The 15,999-nt window shown below is 44.8% G+C and overlaps 1 protein-coding gene across 4 annotated transcripts in view; it reads right to left on the reverse strand.

Annotated features, from left to right (window-relative positions):
* Positions 1-2,177: 2,177 nt before the first annotated feature.
* CLMP (CXADR like cell adhesion molecule) overlaps positions 2,178-15,999 on the reverse strand; it is a 97,688-nt gene continuing 83,866 nt past the window's right edge. For 2 of the 4 annotated variants that reach the window (XM_055423241.2, XM_055423242.2), the window contains 5 exons: positions 6,426-6,678; positions 4,683-4,850; positions 4,106-4,228; positions 3,152-3,293; positions 2,178-2,569 (listed from right to left, as the gene is read on the reverse strand). In XM_055423241.2, coding sequence (XP_055279216.1) covers positions 2,269-2,569; positions 3,152-3,293; positions 4,106-4,228; positions 4,683-4,850; positions 6,426-6,678 — 987 coding nt within the window. In that variant the 3' untranslated portion in view covers positions 2,178-2,268. The remainder of the gene's footprint in view (positions 2,570-3,151; positions 3,294-4,105; positions 4,229-4,682; positions 4,851-6,425; positions 6,679-15,999) is intronic. The other 2 variants (XM_055423243.2, XM_088843036.1) reach the window with 1 other exon arrangement.

The raw sequence follows: 15,999 nt of genomic DNA on the forward strand, positions 1-15,999 counted from the left end.
CCAACTTTTTTTTGGCAGAGCTGTGCTGCTTGTGGGCTCTTTGTTCGCTGATCAGGGATTGAACCAGCACCCTTGGCAGTGAAAGCATAAAGCCCTAACCACTAGACTGCAGGGAATTCCCCCCAACTTTTCTTTTAGAGGAAAACAAAACTTGAAACTTTTAGTCAAGGGTAAAACCCGCTCCTTGAAGGACTTTAGAAATGCATTTGCAGTATGTGAGAATTAGAGGTAAAAATGAAAATGGGACAAAATCCTAGGTTACCTTTTCCCCTTTAAGCACCTGATTCCCATTTTAGAAACAGGGCTTGCATTGGGAATTTCCTGGTGGTCCAGAGGTTAAGAGTCCTTGCTCACAATGCAGGGGGTACAGATTTGAGCCCTAGTTGAGGAACTTACTGAACTGAACTGAGGAACTTAGATTCCCAAAACAAACAGGGACTTCATCACCACATTTAGCGCTACTTTTCCTTTCTCATAGCCAGCTGCCTTTTTAACAATGTTTAATTAACTTATTACTTTTGGCTGCCCCACTCACCTATCAGGACTATAGTTCCCTGACCAGTGACTGAAACTGCACCCTTGGCAGTGAAAGTCCTAACCACTGCCCTGCCAGGGACTTCTTGGCCTTTTAATAATAATAAACATTTTGCTCTACCAATGGTGACCTGTTGACATTTGCTTTAGAGTTTGAAGGGCTATTTCAGGTTTGGCATTCTTGCCAAAGAATGAATTGTAGGGTGAATTTGACTAGCAGAGTAGTCAAAACTATTAAAAAAGCAATTTATTGTATTGGAGGCTGCTTTCTTTTTATTTTGCAGACCCCACCTTTCTTCTCCCATGAGTCAGCTCTTGTGAGAGCTATCCTGATGAATCATTTCCGCGAATCTTTCCAAGATGCTGACAATATTTAACAGGCAGTAACCCAGATCCCCCCGCCACCCACTAGTTACCCTCACCATCTCTTCCCTAAATGTTCATTTCCTTTCCTTCCAGCCTAGAGCTAGGCTTCCTTACAGGCTAAACTGGGAAAGTACTGAATTTCTGTCTTTCCCAGCCTCTCAGGAGGGAATGGTATGATGTCCATGCAGTGCCACCAGGAAATGTTGGCAATCCCTGATCTCTGATAATTTAAGGCCTAGAATCAATAAAAGTCCCACGTTACACATCCGTCTCCTGAAAGGAAAGAAGTGGAGGAAACTCCCAAGTTTGGTGCGATACTGAACTTCTGATGTCACTCCTTGACATACTAAGAGAAAACTGATTTAATCTCCCTTTCTGGTCTAGTCAGTCTTGAGATTCTGATTTCACATGTATGCAGAAAGAAGAGACTAATGGTTTGTTGGATGATCTTCCAGCATCCTGAAAAGACCTTTTCTCTCAAAGACTTCCTTCTAAGGAGACTGTTAAATGTTAAAACACCTACTTTTCTTGCTCCACAGATACCCAGCAGAAATCCTTAGAGACATCCACTTTGAGGGAAAATCCACAATTATTTCAGCATATATTTCTGATATTTGTCAGTGGCCCTCTGAACATCAAAATGGAAAGTTATTCACAGTCCCTCATTACACGTTTTGAACTCCTTTTTTATTTCTTTTATGGTTCAATGTAAGTAGGAAGATTGATAGTGGATTATTGGTGTTCAACCGGTAAGTCGTGGAAAAATTCAATCATTCTCCATCTCCCACTATTTCAACTCCTCTTGAAATTAATACCCAAACTTTGTGGTAAATGAACTCAAGTCAAAATAGAAGAGACGTGTTTCCTTTTTTGGAGTTTCTCATGGTGCAAATAGGTGTAATATAAGGCTGTAGGTTCTGCTTGACTCTGAATAGTCATAATAATCCAGTAGGTTTGCAGAAATGCATAGAAAATTTATGAACAACACCTCGTTTCTTGGCAATGGTGAGTCAACGTGTTGATACAAAACTGCAAGTGAGAAGTTCTAAGTGTGTTCACTTCCCCTTTCCCCAACTCTTTCACCATGGCTCCTGGTCCCCAAACACCCAGATTTGGGCCCCCATTTCCCCCCACGCTGGTCTAAAGGCACAGTGAGGTGCCTTTTTGGAGATGATCAGCTTACTTCCTTTTCCTCGTTTGGTGTCATGTAAGAAAAGTGTTCATTTGAATCTGTTCCGTGCAGTGGTTGCTGCTACTTAAATGACCCCTCGTTGGGCTCGAGGCGGGTCGGGTGGCTGGTGACTGACCGTCGATGATCAGAAGAGTCCTGACGCCTGGGAAAAGCCGGCGAGTCAGGTCCACTCTAACTCAGACCGTTTGGAAGGCTCTGCTCTGGCTGGGGACCGTGCTGGGGGTGTTCTCTGCTTTGGTCAGGGTAGCGTGGGGGGCTTTCTTTGGTTCAGATGCTCTGGCCGCGGGCCCCAGCGGGCCGCAGGCGGGGGCGGCCAGCCCGGGCCGGCGCGCCGCCTCGGCGCACGGGGTCCGCTGGCTGCGGGAGCCGCTGTTGGCGGTGGAGCGCGTGGAGGAGGAGCCCGAGCGAGAGCTTCGCGAGCCCGAGGAAGAGGAGCCGGGCTTCACCAGGCGGGCTTTCGGGGCTTCCGCATCTTCTCTGAAGGGGAAAGACACCGGAGACAGATTTTAGGATCACAGGATTGTGAGAGCTTCCGCTCTGGCTGCGGCTTTCGGAGGCTGCCCCATCCATCAGCTCCTCAAGCTGGAAGCCTCCAGTTAGCACTTAGGCAAGTACGGACTCCCCCTGCGTCCTGAGCCCTCGCCTGGGCCCAGGCGGATGTGCATCCCCAAGGCCAACCCTGTGGCTGGGTGTGGGGGACCGGGCACTCCCCACCAGGTGTCCACGCAGCACTCCCCTCGACTTGGAGTCTGCCTGTGGAAACTCTTTAAAGGCCCATGGATGGGCTAGGCCCATTCTTTATTGTATGGCTTTTATAAGTGGAAGGTAATCAGAAGTAGTGTAAAGGTTATCTATTAAGTCTCTGTTGCAGATAGTTTCACAAGACAGTCAAGGTAAACCGTCCTTCTGCCCCTGGGCTGCAAGTCCTTACCTACCAGAATAATCCTTGTAACAGATTCAAGGTTATGAGGAAATGGGACAGTTTTGTTGGCTGGTCATTATGGAGCTGGCCCTAGAAAGGTAGCCTCGGTGAGGAAGGGGATTCTGTGGGAGGTTTACCGAATTTCATTTGGTCTCTCTTCTTCCTCGTATCTCTTTTTGTCTTTCCGTCGGATCAACAGCCACACCAAGAGGAAAATCAGCAGGGCTCCGGCCACCATACCTGTCACTGCTCCTGCAATCATGCCCACGCTCTGTACATCTGTTTTCTCAGAAACAAAGCAAAACCAAACATAAGCTATGCAATACATAGACTTAAAATACATAAAGCTCTGGATGTGTATGACTGTCCCTCCTGATATCGATGGGGAGCAGGAGAGCCACCCTAAAATATGCCTTGTTGACATTAGGATTATTTGGGGCTGATTAGGTTTTTTAATATTTGTTATTTATTTGGCTGTGCAAGATCTTAGTTGCAGCATGCAGAATCTATTAAATAGTTCCCTGACCAGGGATGGAACCTGTGCCCCTGCATTGGGAGCACAGAGTCTTAGCCACTGGGCCTCCAGGGAAGTCCCTAAACTGATTATTTTTGAGCAACAGCAGACACCAGAGAAGCTCTGAAAACAGTAGAAGTTACCCTCTGTAAGGGAAATTTGCATTTATAAAGGAAACCTCCATTTGGTTCCCTCCTGGATCGGAGAGTCGGACACGACTGAGCGACTGAACTGAACTGAACTGAACTGAAAATTCACACATACTTGTAAATTTACAATGAGCTGCAACTGTTGAAATGGCAACCCACTCCAGTGTTCTTGCCTGGAGAATCCCAGGGACGGGGGAGCCTGGTGGGCTGCCATCTATGCGGTTGCACAGAGTCGGACACGACTGAAGCGACTTAGCAGCAGCAGCAGCAACTGTTGAATAGTCCTTGGCAACTACTGAATTTATTTCAGTGATAACCATGTCCTTCTGGAGATGAAGCTTTTGACCATTCTCTTACCTGTGATTAAAAATGTTTTACACTGAACCACAGTGCAGGGATAAAACCACATCAACACTTTGGGTACTTACACCGTACAGTCACTCGCACCACACAGCTCTCCTTCCCAGCCTCGTTGCCCGCTGTGCACTGGTAGAGCCCCGAGGAGGACATGGTGAGATTCTGCAGCAGGACACGTCCAGGGTGGTTGTAGTCTATGCAAGCAGAAAGATGACCAGGATCCCCCAGTGACAGGTCTGTATTTATTGTTTACTTTATTGTGTCACTGACCTAAGATCCTATGACACAGTTTGCTAAGGATGAGGTGATAGAATTAATCCAGAATGTGGGAAAAAAGGTGGTGAACATTCTTTTAAACTGCAGTGCACCCTCAAAAGTCACAAAAGATTCTGAACATTTAAGGGATACTAAACACAATAATTAGATTTATAGAGTACATTTATCCCTAATCTCCTTACCACTTTTATCTTTGCCATTTAGGGAAAGAAAAGACAGATATTTTTCTGTCCCCAGTTAGGTGTGAAAAATAGAAACAGTGAGGCTCAGCAGTGTATTCAAGATCCTTGTGATGAGCTGACAAAACCAGAATTCATGGAGAGAGGACTGACTGTCCTGTTGTCTCCGTGTACCAGTAAAAAGATGACTTACCAATCTTAGATTTGGGAGGCAGACGTTCATCCTCTCCCCCCTTCTCCTGGACTCGCTGCCAGGAATACACAATGGGCTCTGTGCCAGAGGATGACTCACACTGCAAAGTCAGGTCACTTCCTTCTGTCAGCTCTCCTTCCAATTCACACTTGGGCTTTGATGGTCTCACTAGCAAAAAAAAAGTCAAAGATCCCCTGACACCCATGAACAATATCCTGTTGACTTGTTTTTCCTCCATATGGTCAGCTTTGGAGTGTGGATTTAATAGTCCTTTGTCACCTCGCCGTCCTTTACATCTCACTCCCCAAAACATACCCATTTCCATCCCCTGCACACATACACACCCAATTCCAGCTGTTTCCAGTGGTGCTGAGGTTGCCTCAGAAACTCCCTAACCACTTCTCAAAGAAAAAAATGTTTTGGTTTTATTTTTTCTAATTCCTGGGGCCCTACTTGGACTCGGTGGGACTCACTGAGGCTCCAGGAATCTGCATTATTTTTTGGTCGGGGGCCATGCTGCCAGGCTTGTGGGATCTTAGTACCCTGACCAGGATTGAACCTGTGCCCCCTGTAGTGGATACTCGGAGTCCTAACCACTGTACCAATGGAGAATTCCCAAAAACCTTTTATAATTGGAAATTTTAGAAAAGTTGAGTGTGATTTTACTTTATTTTTTAAAATATTTATATATTTGGCTGAGATGGGTCTTAGTTGTGGCACATAGGATTTAGTTCCCTGATCAGGGATCAAAGCCAGGCCCCTGCACTGGGAGCAAGAAGTCTTAACCCCTGGACCACCAGGAAAGTGCCAGTGTGATTTTATTAACACTGAAACAGGGACAGAAGTCAGAAGTTCATGAACTTGGAAGCAATTAAGAAGAAGTTAGGAACTCTTGCTGTGTCACAAAACAAAGAAATGGATTTGAATCAGATCTGAGAGATTTGTTTCATTGTGAGGATACTACTTAAACTTGAGAGGACATTTAACTTTTGTAATGAGCTACCTCAATGGCTCAGCAGAGAAGGAATCTGCCTGCAACACAGGAGACACGGGAGATGTAGGTTTAATTTCTGGGTCAGGAAGATCCTCTGGAGGAGGAAATGGCAACCCACTCCAGTATTCTTGCCTGAAAAATCCCAAGGACAGAGGAGCCTGGCGGGTTACAGTGGGGTCACAAAGAATCAGGTACAACGGAATGACTAAGCACAATGAGCTACCATGGAAAACTGATTCTCTTCTTTCATTGTGGCTAAAATACAAAACATTCACACTTTCCCCCAGGGAACTGGACTAGGTGATGTCTGTGGGATACGATGTACTGGGGGCTTCCCTGGTGGCCCAGTAATAAAGAATCCTCCTGCCAATGCAAGAGGCATAGCTTCGATCCCTGATCTGGGAAGATCCCACATGCTTCGGATCAACAAGCGGTATGCCACAACTACTGAGCCTGTGCTCTAGAACCCAGGAGCTGCAAGTACTGAAGCCCTCGCCCCCTAGAGCCCGTGCTCTACAGCAAAAGAACCACTGCAATGAGAAGGCCACACACCGAAACTAGAGAATAGCCCCTACTCGCTGCAACTGTAGAAAAATCCACACAGCAACGAAGACCCAGCACAGCCAACAATAAATAAATAAAATTATTTTTAAAAAGTATGAAGTATTGAAGATGTTTCGTACACTGTGATGCATTTGCCTATCCCTTATTAATAAGATATAGGTACTTACTGGGGCACTCTGTCTTACCTAAAACTTTTAAGATGACGTAGCTCCACACATAGCGCCCTGAATTCTTCACCTTGCAGGTGTACCGGCCCTCATCACTGGGCTTCAGAGGCTCAATCTGCAGGGAGGCATCTCCTGCCAGGAAATTGGAAGCGAAGGCCACTCGGCCCTTCTGTTCCTCAGTCAAGTTATTGTAGACGTGATGGCTGGAGTAAGTGATCACCTGTGAGACAGAGGCAGAGTCACGCCGCGTGGCTCTCAGCCTCCCCTCCTGCTGTGGGCAAGATGAGGAAAGGAAGTGGAGCAGGGCAGTCAAGCCTGGGGCTGAGTCCAGGAGACCTCTGCTCTAGACAAAATTAGAAGGCCTTCCTTCTCCTGAGAATAACAGCTTTTCATATTCATGGAGCCTTTTAACTATAAAGTAGTAATTGTTCCGTTAAATGCTCAGAACGTTTCCATTTTAGAGGTAAGGAATTTTATTTTTATTTTAAAAATTTCATATGTATTTTTTCATTGAAGTATAGTTCATTTATAATATTGTGTTAGTTTCAGGTAGTGCAGCACAGAGATTCTGTGATTTTATATAATACATAAATTTAATATATAGGTTTATATAATATATTCAGTGATTTTATATATATATAATTATATATATATTTTATATATGTGTGTGTGTGTGTTCAGTCGCTTCAGTCGTGTTCGACTCTGTGTGACCCTATGGACTGTAGCACGCCAGGCTCCTCTGTCCATGGGGATTCTTCAGGTGAGAGTACTGGAGTGGGTTGCCATGCCCTCCTCCAGGGGTTCTTCCCGACCCAGGGATTGAACCCAGGTCTCTTATGTCTCCTGCATCTGCAGGCAGGTTTTTTACCACTAGCACCACCTGGGAAGCCCGTATTTTACATATATATATAATATATATTTATATAACTTAATAAATACATCTAATGTGGGCTTATATATATTATATACTTATATATATATAAAATCTCCTTCAGATTTCCATATAGGTTATTACAAAATACTGAGTACAGTTCCCTGTGCAGTAAGGGATTTTAAATTTGAATTAGACTCTAGTTCTCACAGTTGAAGGAAAGAAGAAAATGCACAGAATGGTCTCCAGAGTTGACTCTGAGGGAAATGGAGAGAAGGAAGCTAGGGAGGGGAGGAGTCTTACTTTCCCCTGCATACCTTTCTTCCTCATTTTGCATTTCCTACCACTTGCACATGATCTGGTCAAGGTACATACACTCCTTGTGCTAAGTGCTTTTACATCTAGTTTATTTCTCACACAGTTTTTCCAAGCAAGCGTTATCTGTCCCCATTTCACAGGCAGGTAGCAGAACCGAGCGAGGCCATCTGAAGCCATCCCGTTCACTGTTCCGGTTACTACGGTTACCTCTCCTTTCCCCACCCGCGTTCATTTCACTGCTCATAAACTGCTTTTCCAGAAAGGTTGGAAATGAGGGAGAAAATGTGAAACAAAAAGATGTGTTTTGCCTTTACGGAAGTTCAGAGTCCAGCTGAAGTTAAGGAATAGAACTTAATGTTACAGTCCAGGTCTGATACTGAGGGACTCACTGGTGACTTTCCTTCTTTTTGACTTCACTGTGGATTAGTAAGAGTAAGCTAGGTGGGAAGAAACTGTGTCTTTTCCTTCCATAAAATACACATGTGCTTCATGTCATTGTTTTCACTGCTAGGGAGATCAAAGTTTAGATTTCCCCAACAGAAAAAAATAATCATGATTTTTCCTGAATTTTCATCTGCCTGCCTGTACGAGGGCTTCCCTTGTAGCTCAGTCAGTAAAGAGTCTGCCTGCAATTCAGGAGGCCTGGGTTGGATTCCTGGGTCGGGAAGATTTCCCCTGGAGAAGGAAATGGCAACCTACTCCAGTATTCTTGCCTGGAGAATCCCATGGACAGAGGAGCCTGGTGGGCTACAGTCCGTGGGGTCACAAGAGTCGGACGAGACTGAGTGAAGAAGCACACAGCATCGTGACCTGTAGTTCTTGAAACTTTCACTGGTTCTCTTATCCATCACCTCCTGGGTTGCTTTTATTGCTGTTTGTTTTTTTTTTAGGCCAAGCTGTGCAGCGTGTGGGATCTTAGACCTCTGACCAGGGATCAAATCCATGCCCCCTGCATTGAGAGCACAAAGTCTTAACCACTGTACCACCAGGGAAGTCCCCATCACCTCCTACTAATCCAATCATAAAAACCAAGCTGATCTTGTCTTCCAAGACTGATAACTTCAGTTATGCCCTTGCTGCCACTTAGCAACCATATTCCTAAACTTACTTGATTTAAACATCCGCAAACATTTATGGAATGACTGCTCCCCACCAGGTCAGGAGGAGGCTATTCAGATGAAGTAAAACTCTCTTCTGATCTTCAAGTAATTTATAATCTAGTGGGATTAACAAGGAGAGAATATACACATAGAAAAAGGAATGACTAACTTGAAATAGTATCAAGAGAGAACGTTCCCAGAAAAGTCGGTGGCATTTGAGCTAGGCTTTGAAAGATGAGTAGGCCAAGTAAGAGACGAGAGGCAAGGCAAAGATTGCCAGAGGGAGCATTCCAGACACAGGGAACAGCACTAAAAAAAAAAAAAGCAAGCACATGGGAGTCCCCTAAAGCACATTTCTGGCTTCAGCTGTTTCAAACTGTTTCACTCTAAGCCCTGAACCCTGTTGACAATCATGTGATGCTCTGCAGCTCAGGAAATGCCTTCCTGAAAAGACCAGGAGCCATCCAATAAAATGGCCATAAATTCTCTCTTAGAACGTTTCAGCATCATCCATTTTGCCCTTACCACCTTTCTGAAAAAAAAAAATGTTTTCTCCTTTCTCTGTATGTTCTTTTTCTTCATCAAATATTTACTGAGTGCCCACATCGGGTACTTTGCCAGGATCTGGAAGACAATCATGAATAAGACATAGTTCCTACCCCAAAGGTTTCACAGTCTTTTGAGGGACAAAATGCCAGAGGATCAAGTAAGAGAAAATTAAGGTAATAGATAATATGACTTAAAATGTTTTCAGTATTTGATTTTGTCTCCTCACTTCAACCAATACAACTATTGTGATATTTCTGACATCCTTATCTCTATCACTAACACATTTTTTAAAAAGTAAGTATTTTTATTTATTTATTTGGCTGTACCAGGTCTTAGTTGCACCATGTGAACACTCAGCTGTGGCATGTGGGACCCAGTTCCCTGATTAGGGATTGAACCTGGACCCCTATATTGGGAGCGTGGCGCCTTAGCCACTGGACCACAGGGAAGTCCAGACACCAACACATTTTTGAGCTCCATTTTTATACTTCCAGCTGTCTGGCCACTATAGATGTCTGTCCTCTCCAAACTACCCTACCTAATAATGTATTAATAAGCTTTTTGTTGTTGTTTAGTCACTCAGTCGTGTCCAATTCTTTGCAACCCCTTGGACTATAGCCCTCCAGGCTCTTCTATCCATGGGGATTCTCTGGGCAAGAATACTGGAGTGGGTTGCCATTCTCTCCTCCAGGGAATCTTCCCAACTCAGGGATTGAACCCACATCTCCTGCTTGGCAGGCAGATTCTTTACTGCTGAGCCCCCTGGGAAGCCCCAAATAATCCCTATTCATTATTTTAAACCCCAAGTTAATGTTAAGGTTCCTTATGAAAGCTTCCCTGATATGACACAAGCTTAGAATGGTCTCGGCTGTCATCCATAGCATGTCTCGGCACCATTTTTACGTGAGGAAAAATTGTGAAAGTCAAGATGTTGGGCAGACAGTTTGCTGGATCCCCTTTCTGTAATTCTGGGCATTGTCTGGGAGATCCTCAGGCCATTCTGATTTTATCTACTTATTTAATTTAAAAATAATTGTATTATTTATTTAGTTTTGCCTGTGCTGGGTATCTGTTGCTATGTGGGCTTTAACTCCAGTTGTGGAGAGTGAGGGCTGCTCTCCAGCTGCAATGCGCAGGCTTCTCATTGTGAACGTCTTCTCTTGATGCAGACCATGGCCTCTCGGGTGGTCAGCCTTCCGTAGTTATGGCTCTCGGGCTCTAGAGCACAGGCTCAGTAGTTGTGGCGCATGGGCTTAGTTGCTCCTTAGCATGTGGGATCTTTCCATTCTAGGGGTCAAACCCGTATCTCCTGCATTGGCAGGTGGATTCTTTACCACTGAGCCACCAGGGAAGCCTCATACTGATTTTATGTATGTCTGTTGTCCAGTTTTGCAACCCTGCAATCTTTTTATTTAATAAACACTAATTGAAACATACTCTATACTTGGCACTATTCTAGAGATGATAACAATACAAAGAAATGAGTTTTATAATTTTGGGGACCAGGACATGCCATCTCCAAATACGTCACTTTGCATACGCATAAGGATTAATTTCAGCTGAAGGCACTTGCGTTCCTTAAATCCTTTATCTGCCTAAAAGCAGAGCCTCCCCAAAGAATCTCAGTGTTCCTAAATCCCCTTTCCCAGGGCAACTCTAATCTTCCCTTCTGGGAGAGCAGAAGTGGACATCTCACTCAGACTATGACACAAACCAGCATATCTCCCATCTGTTCTTCTAAGTGTCCATTTGCTCTTCCATAAGTGCCCTTTCTACTCCTCCCTTCCTCTACTAAATTAGGTTAACATACAGAGCCCTAGTTCTGACCACCTCTTTGAGTTAGTCATCACTGGGTATGCCCAGGTGTTATTTACACAATACTGTTTGCTTTTTTCTTGTTAACCTGCCTTTTTTCAGTCTAACTGACAGTGCCCCAGCCTGAACACTTAGGTGAGTAGAGGTAAAAAGATAATTTTTCCTGCCCTAGTTTTCCCTGGTGCCTCAGCAGTAAAGAATTAAATGTGGGAGATGCCGGTTCATTCCCTGGGTTGGGAAGATCCCCTGGAGAAGGAAATGGCAACCCACTCCAGTATTCTTGCCTGGAGAATCCCATGAACAGAGGAGCCTGGCGGGCTACAGTCCTTGAGGTTGCAAAAGAGTCAATCACACCTTAGTGACTGAACAACAACAGTTTTAAAGGACAACTTTTTCTTTTTTCAAAAAAAAAAAAAAAGTAAAATCATGATGCTCATATACATAGAGAATAAACACATCAAAAAGTTTAACTCATTCATTCATGATGGAACCAGAAAGCTGTCACAAACAAGTTCAAAGGAGAATTGGACTAAAGAGATTTACATTCTCCTTTGGACAAAATTCATTTGCATCTCTATAAACAGGAACCATCTGCGTCCTATGGGTAGGAAACTTGGCATCACTATCAGCATTCCACAAGGTAATTTCTATTTCTACAGAAGTTACATGAGGAAAATTAGACCCTAATTCATCTCCAGAAAACTTAGACTCTAAGCATAAACCTGACGTTCAGGAGACACTTCCCTATGGTGTATTACAGGAAAGGGGCAGGTTTTCAGGCTCCGGCAGGGAGAAATTCACTTCAGTATGATAATAAAGGGAATTAGATCCTGAAGGCTGTTTCCTGTTTCGGTGCATTCCCTGTCCTCCTACAGCTGCCTCCCTTAGGGTGTGGTCTCCAGGTTCAACTTGCTGAGTCTCTACATTACAGAACCTGAAAGGCTACTGAGAACAGCACTGTGGGACCATCTCCTTGTTGGATTGAGGGTGGAGGGGGAATTGGGACAGCTTCATTAGGACAGCACCATCCAGCTTCTCCCTAAGGCTGAGGTGAACTCTGCAAAGACTTTTTAAAGCAAACTGGGAGAATTCCCTGGCGCTCCAGATGTTAAGGCTCCAAGTTTCCACTACAGAAGACATGGGTTTGATCCCTGCTTGGGGAACTAAGAGCCTGCAAGCAGTGCAGCCAAAAAAAAACATAAAGCAAGTTGGCAAGCAGGGCCAGTTAGAGAATATTTAGGAGAGTGAAGAGAGGGTAGGAGGAAGAGGAGTTGTCATCCATGGGTAAGGCTGGGCCTGTGGCTAGAGACTCAGTGAGTCACTGGTGAACTCAGGGTGACCACAGACCTGGAGGAGGCCATGGAGCACTGGGTCAGGGAAACTGCCTACAGGAGAGCTAATTCTCATTCTCATTCCAGGAGAGGCTGTCTCCCCACCCCAACTTGAAAACTTCCACCCCCACCCCACAACTTACCCCCTAGGGAGGGGTCTCCTGAACACTGTCTTCAAGCTGAGGAACATTCTGGAAAGTACAGGAACTGCATGATTTCCATCAAAGGTCCAGTATTTACTCCCAGGCAGAGGTTTTATCTTGAACGCCTACATTCTTTTCCACAGAAGCTGCAAGCCATGGGGGAGGGCCAGAGGGCTTTAACTCTGGGAAGCCTGGGTTCAGATCTGAACTCTGAAATCCACCTTGGGCAAAGCCTTCACTGTTGAAAGTCTGAAAGATTTAGAATCCAAGTTTTCTAGAGATGGAGGTCTAATTTTCCTCACGCATTAAAAGAACTATTGTAACAATCCTTACCTTACCTACCTCCCAGGCTTATAACAAGATTTAAATTTAAAAGACAGCTTTTGAGCAAGGGCACAGTTCCTTCTGACAATGATCATTTAGATTTATAGCACAAATTGGGCTTCCCTGGTGGCTCAGATGGTAAAGAATCTACCTGCAATGCAGGAGACACAGGTTTGATCCCTGGGTTGGGAAAATCCCCTGGAGAAGGAAATGGCAACCCACTCCAGTATTCTTGCCTGGGAAACCCCATGGACGGAGGAGCCTGGTGGGATACAGTCCATGGAGTCGCAAGAGTTGGATACAACTCAGCGACTAACCCACCGTGGTTAAGAATCTGCCTGCCAATGCAGGGGCATGGGTTCAATCCCTGGTCCAGGAAGATTCCACATGTCTGGGAGCAACTAAGCCTGTGGGCCACAACTACTGAGCCTGGGCTGTAGAGCCCAAGAGCTGCAACTACTGAAGCCTGTGCGCCTAGAGCCTGTGGTCCACAAAAAGAAGCCACCGCAATGAGAAGCCCATGCCTCACAACAAAGAGTAACCCCTGATCACCTCAACTAGAGAAAGCCTGCATGCAGCCATGAAGACCCAGCGTAACAAAAAGTTAAAAAAAAAAAAAATCTGATTGCTTATGATCCCCTGCTGAGTCCTAATTTTTGAAAAACACTATACGAGGGACAGTGATGGAGAGAGCTGGCTGGGAAGTCAGTAGCCTTCTGTACTCAAAAGGGAGCTCCTCTACTTGCTGCACGCCTTGGTTCAGCTAATGAACTTGGCTAATCCCTAAGGTCCTCAGCTGTCACACGGGGACAAGCTACTTCACAGGATTTTGGGGGGAATGAGATAGTAAGCCCTCATGATCACTTTTATTTGATGGATTCTGGGTTCTAGGAAGCCCCTAAGGTTTCCAAGTTTTTCAGCCCATGCATTCTATTCATTTGTATAGGGAAGCTCCCCTGGCTAAAAACCTCCACTTGTTCCCTCACCTGTGGTCCACAGCTTGACCCTCTGAATGTGGCCGCTAAGGCCACTGCAGCCTGGACCACATCTCAGCTTTGGCACCTGCCCTCAGATCTCTGAATAGCCTAATCTCCAAACTCGAGTCCTGTGCTTCTAAACAGTGTCCTCTGATGTGTCTTTCTCTTGGATCATAAAGTTTTCTCCTTCTGAAATAACTTTCCTTTTATTTTCATCTAAACACCACCTCTACAGGTCTCAAGATCAAGCATGAGGGTCACCTTCTGCGTATACGGGCTTTTCTGGTGTATTGCTTTGCCCTCCCTTTCCCCTAGTTCCTGTCATATATATGTCATATATATATATATATATGACATATAGGCTTCCCCAGTGGCTCAGCAGTAAAGAATCCACCTGCAATGCAGGAGCCACAGGAGACCTGGGTTCGATCCCTAGGTCAGGAAGATCCCCTGGAGGAGAGTATGGCAACCCACTCCAGTGTTCCTGCCTGGAGAATCTCATGGACTGAGGAGCCTGGCAGGCTACAGTCCATAGGGTCACAAAGAGTCGGACGTGACTGAAGCGACTGAACACAAATATATATTTGACCACATCCTGCAGCATATGGGATCTTCCACAACCTGGGCTTGAACCTATGCCCCCTGCAGTGGGAGCATTGATTCTTAACCACTAGACTACTGGGGAAGTTCCTGTTCTAATATTAAATGAAGAAAAAAGAGATAACTACAGGTAAATATTTAACATCTTTGGAAAGCAGAGTGTATACAACTTCAAAATAATCTTAATATAATTAAATGACCCTTATTTAATATGAGAATTTCAAAACACTTTTGACAGGGTTGGGGTTCAGCTACAGCCTTGCAATTTGGCTTTTTTTTTTTTTTCAGAAATACATTGAATATCAGATGCTTGTGTGCCTCTCTGTTTTATTTTGTTTTTAATTCTAAGGAATGTAATGCTGAGACTAAGTCAAGGGTCAATAGGAGTGTGATGGGGGAACAGTGAATATAAATCTAACCCTTCTGCAAACAGATTAAATGTAAGAATTGCAGCTGTTGTGAGACTGTGTCTCATGATATTCCTGGTGTCCTGCCCCGGATGTGTTTTTAGGGAGACAAGGCAGGACAATTTGTTAGGACTCAGATGGAACAGATGGATCAGCTCAACCTTCTTGCAGTTGCTCTGCTGCGCTGGGTCCTATGTAGCAGTTGTGAAACTGCCCTGAACGAGATGGATGTAAGTCCCTCTCTCTGTATTTTAAATCAAGATTTTTTCTTGCTCAAAGCCAAAGAGAAAGGGGAAAGGGTGAAAGAGTGGCCACGATAGTTGGCATGGGAAATTGAGCATCTCTGTCCTAATTTTTCCATCTGAAAAATACAGGGGAAAAGTGTGTGTCGTGAGTTCCTGACTCTTCTTCTGAGCACTCTTCCTGTGGAAATTCAACCAAGTTTCCATCCTAGAACCAGGAGGAATGCTCCAGAATCCTAGTGACCCTACTGTCTAGGCTGAAATTCAAATATTCCTGAGGCTGCCTACCCACCCATAAATGTTTCCTGCATATCTGAGGGTCCTAGATAAGAGGGATGCAACGTTTCTGCTCAGATTAAAGCGCAAAGCTGAGCTTGGGATCTAGGTCATTGGCTAGCCTGTTTTAAGCACCACATCCAGGTCTTCCCTGGCAGTTCAGTGGTTAGGACTTTGAGCTTCCACTGCAGGGGGCACAGGTTTGATCCCTCGTTGGAGAACTAAGATCCCATAAGCTGAGAGGTGTGATGGAAAGAAACGAAAAACAAGCAACACGTCTGTTCCAACCCTTCCTGTATTTTCTTTCTCATTTCCCCTCACTCTCACTCCTAATACCCTGGTAATTAACCAGCTCAGGAAGCTTCACCCATTGCTTGGCATCCCAGCCACCCACGACTGTACTTTAAGCCCTTATTGTATCGCTGGAAACTATTCAACTAATCTTAATTCTTCTACTTGACTCCTCTTTAAATCAGTGTGCCTCACAGAGTTCCAGAGTGCCAGAGTGCTTGCTCTAAGATGCAAAGATGCCCTTTTCACTCTGAAAAACCTTCAAGAACACCATGACATTATAAGAAAAATTCTCAGCTCCCTGGTATGGTAGACAAGACCTTTCAGTTTCTAGTCCTGCAACCCCAC

The sequence above is a fragment of the Moschus berezovskii genome, chromosome 14 (genome assembly GCF_049115385.1).
Source record: "Moschus berezovskii isolate FMDL1 chromosome 14, NW_MosBer_1.0, whole genome shotgun sequence".
Classification (NCBI taxonomy): Eukaryota; Metazoa; Chordata; class Mammalia; order Artiodactyla; family Moschidae; genus Moschus; species Moschus berezovskii.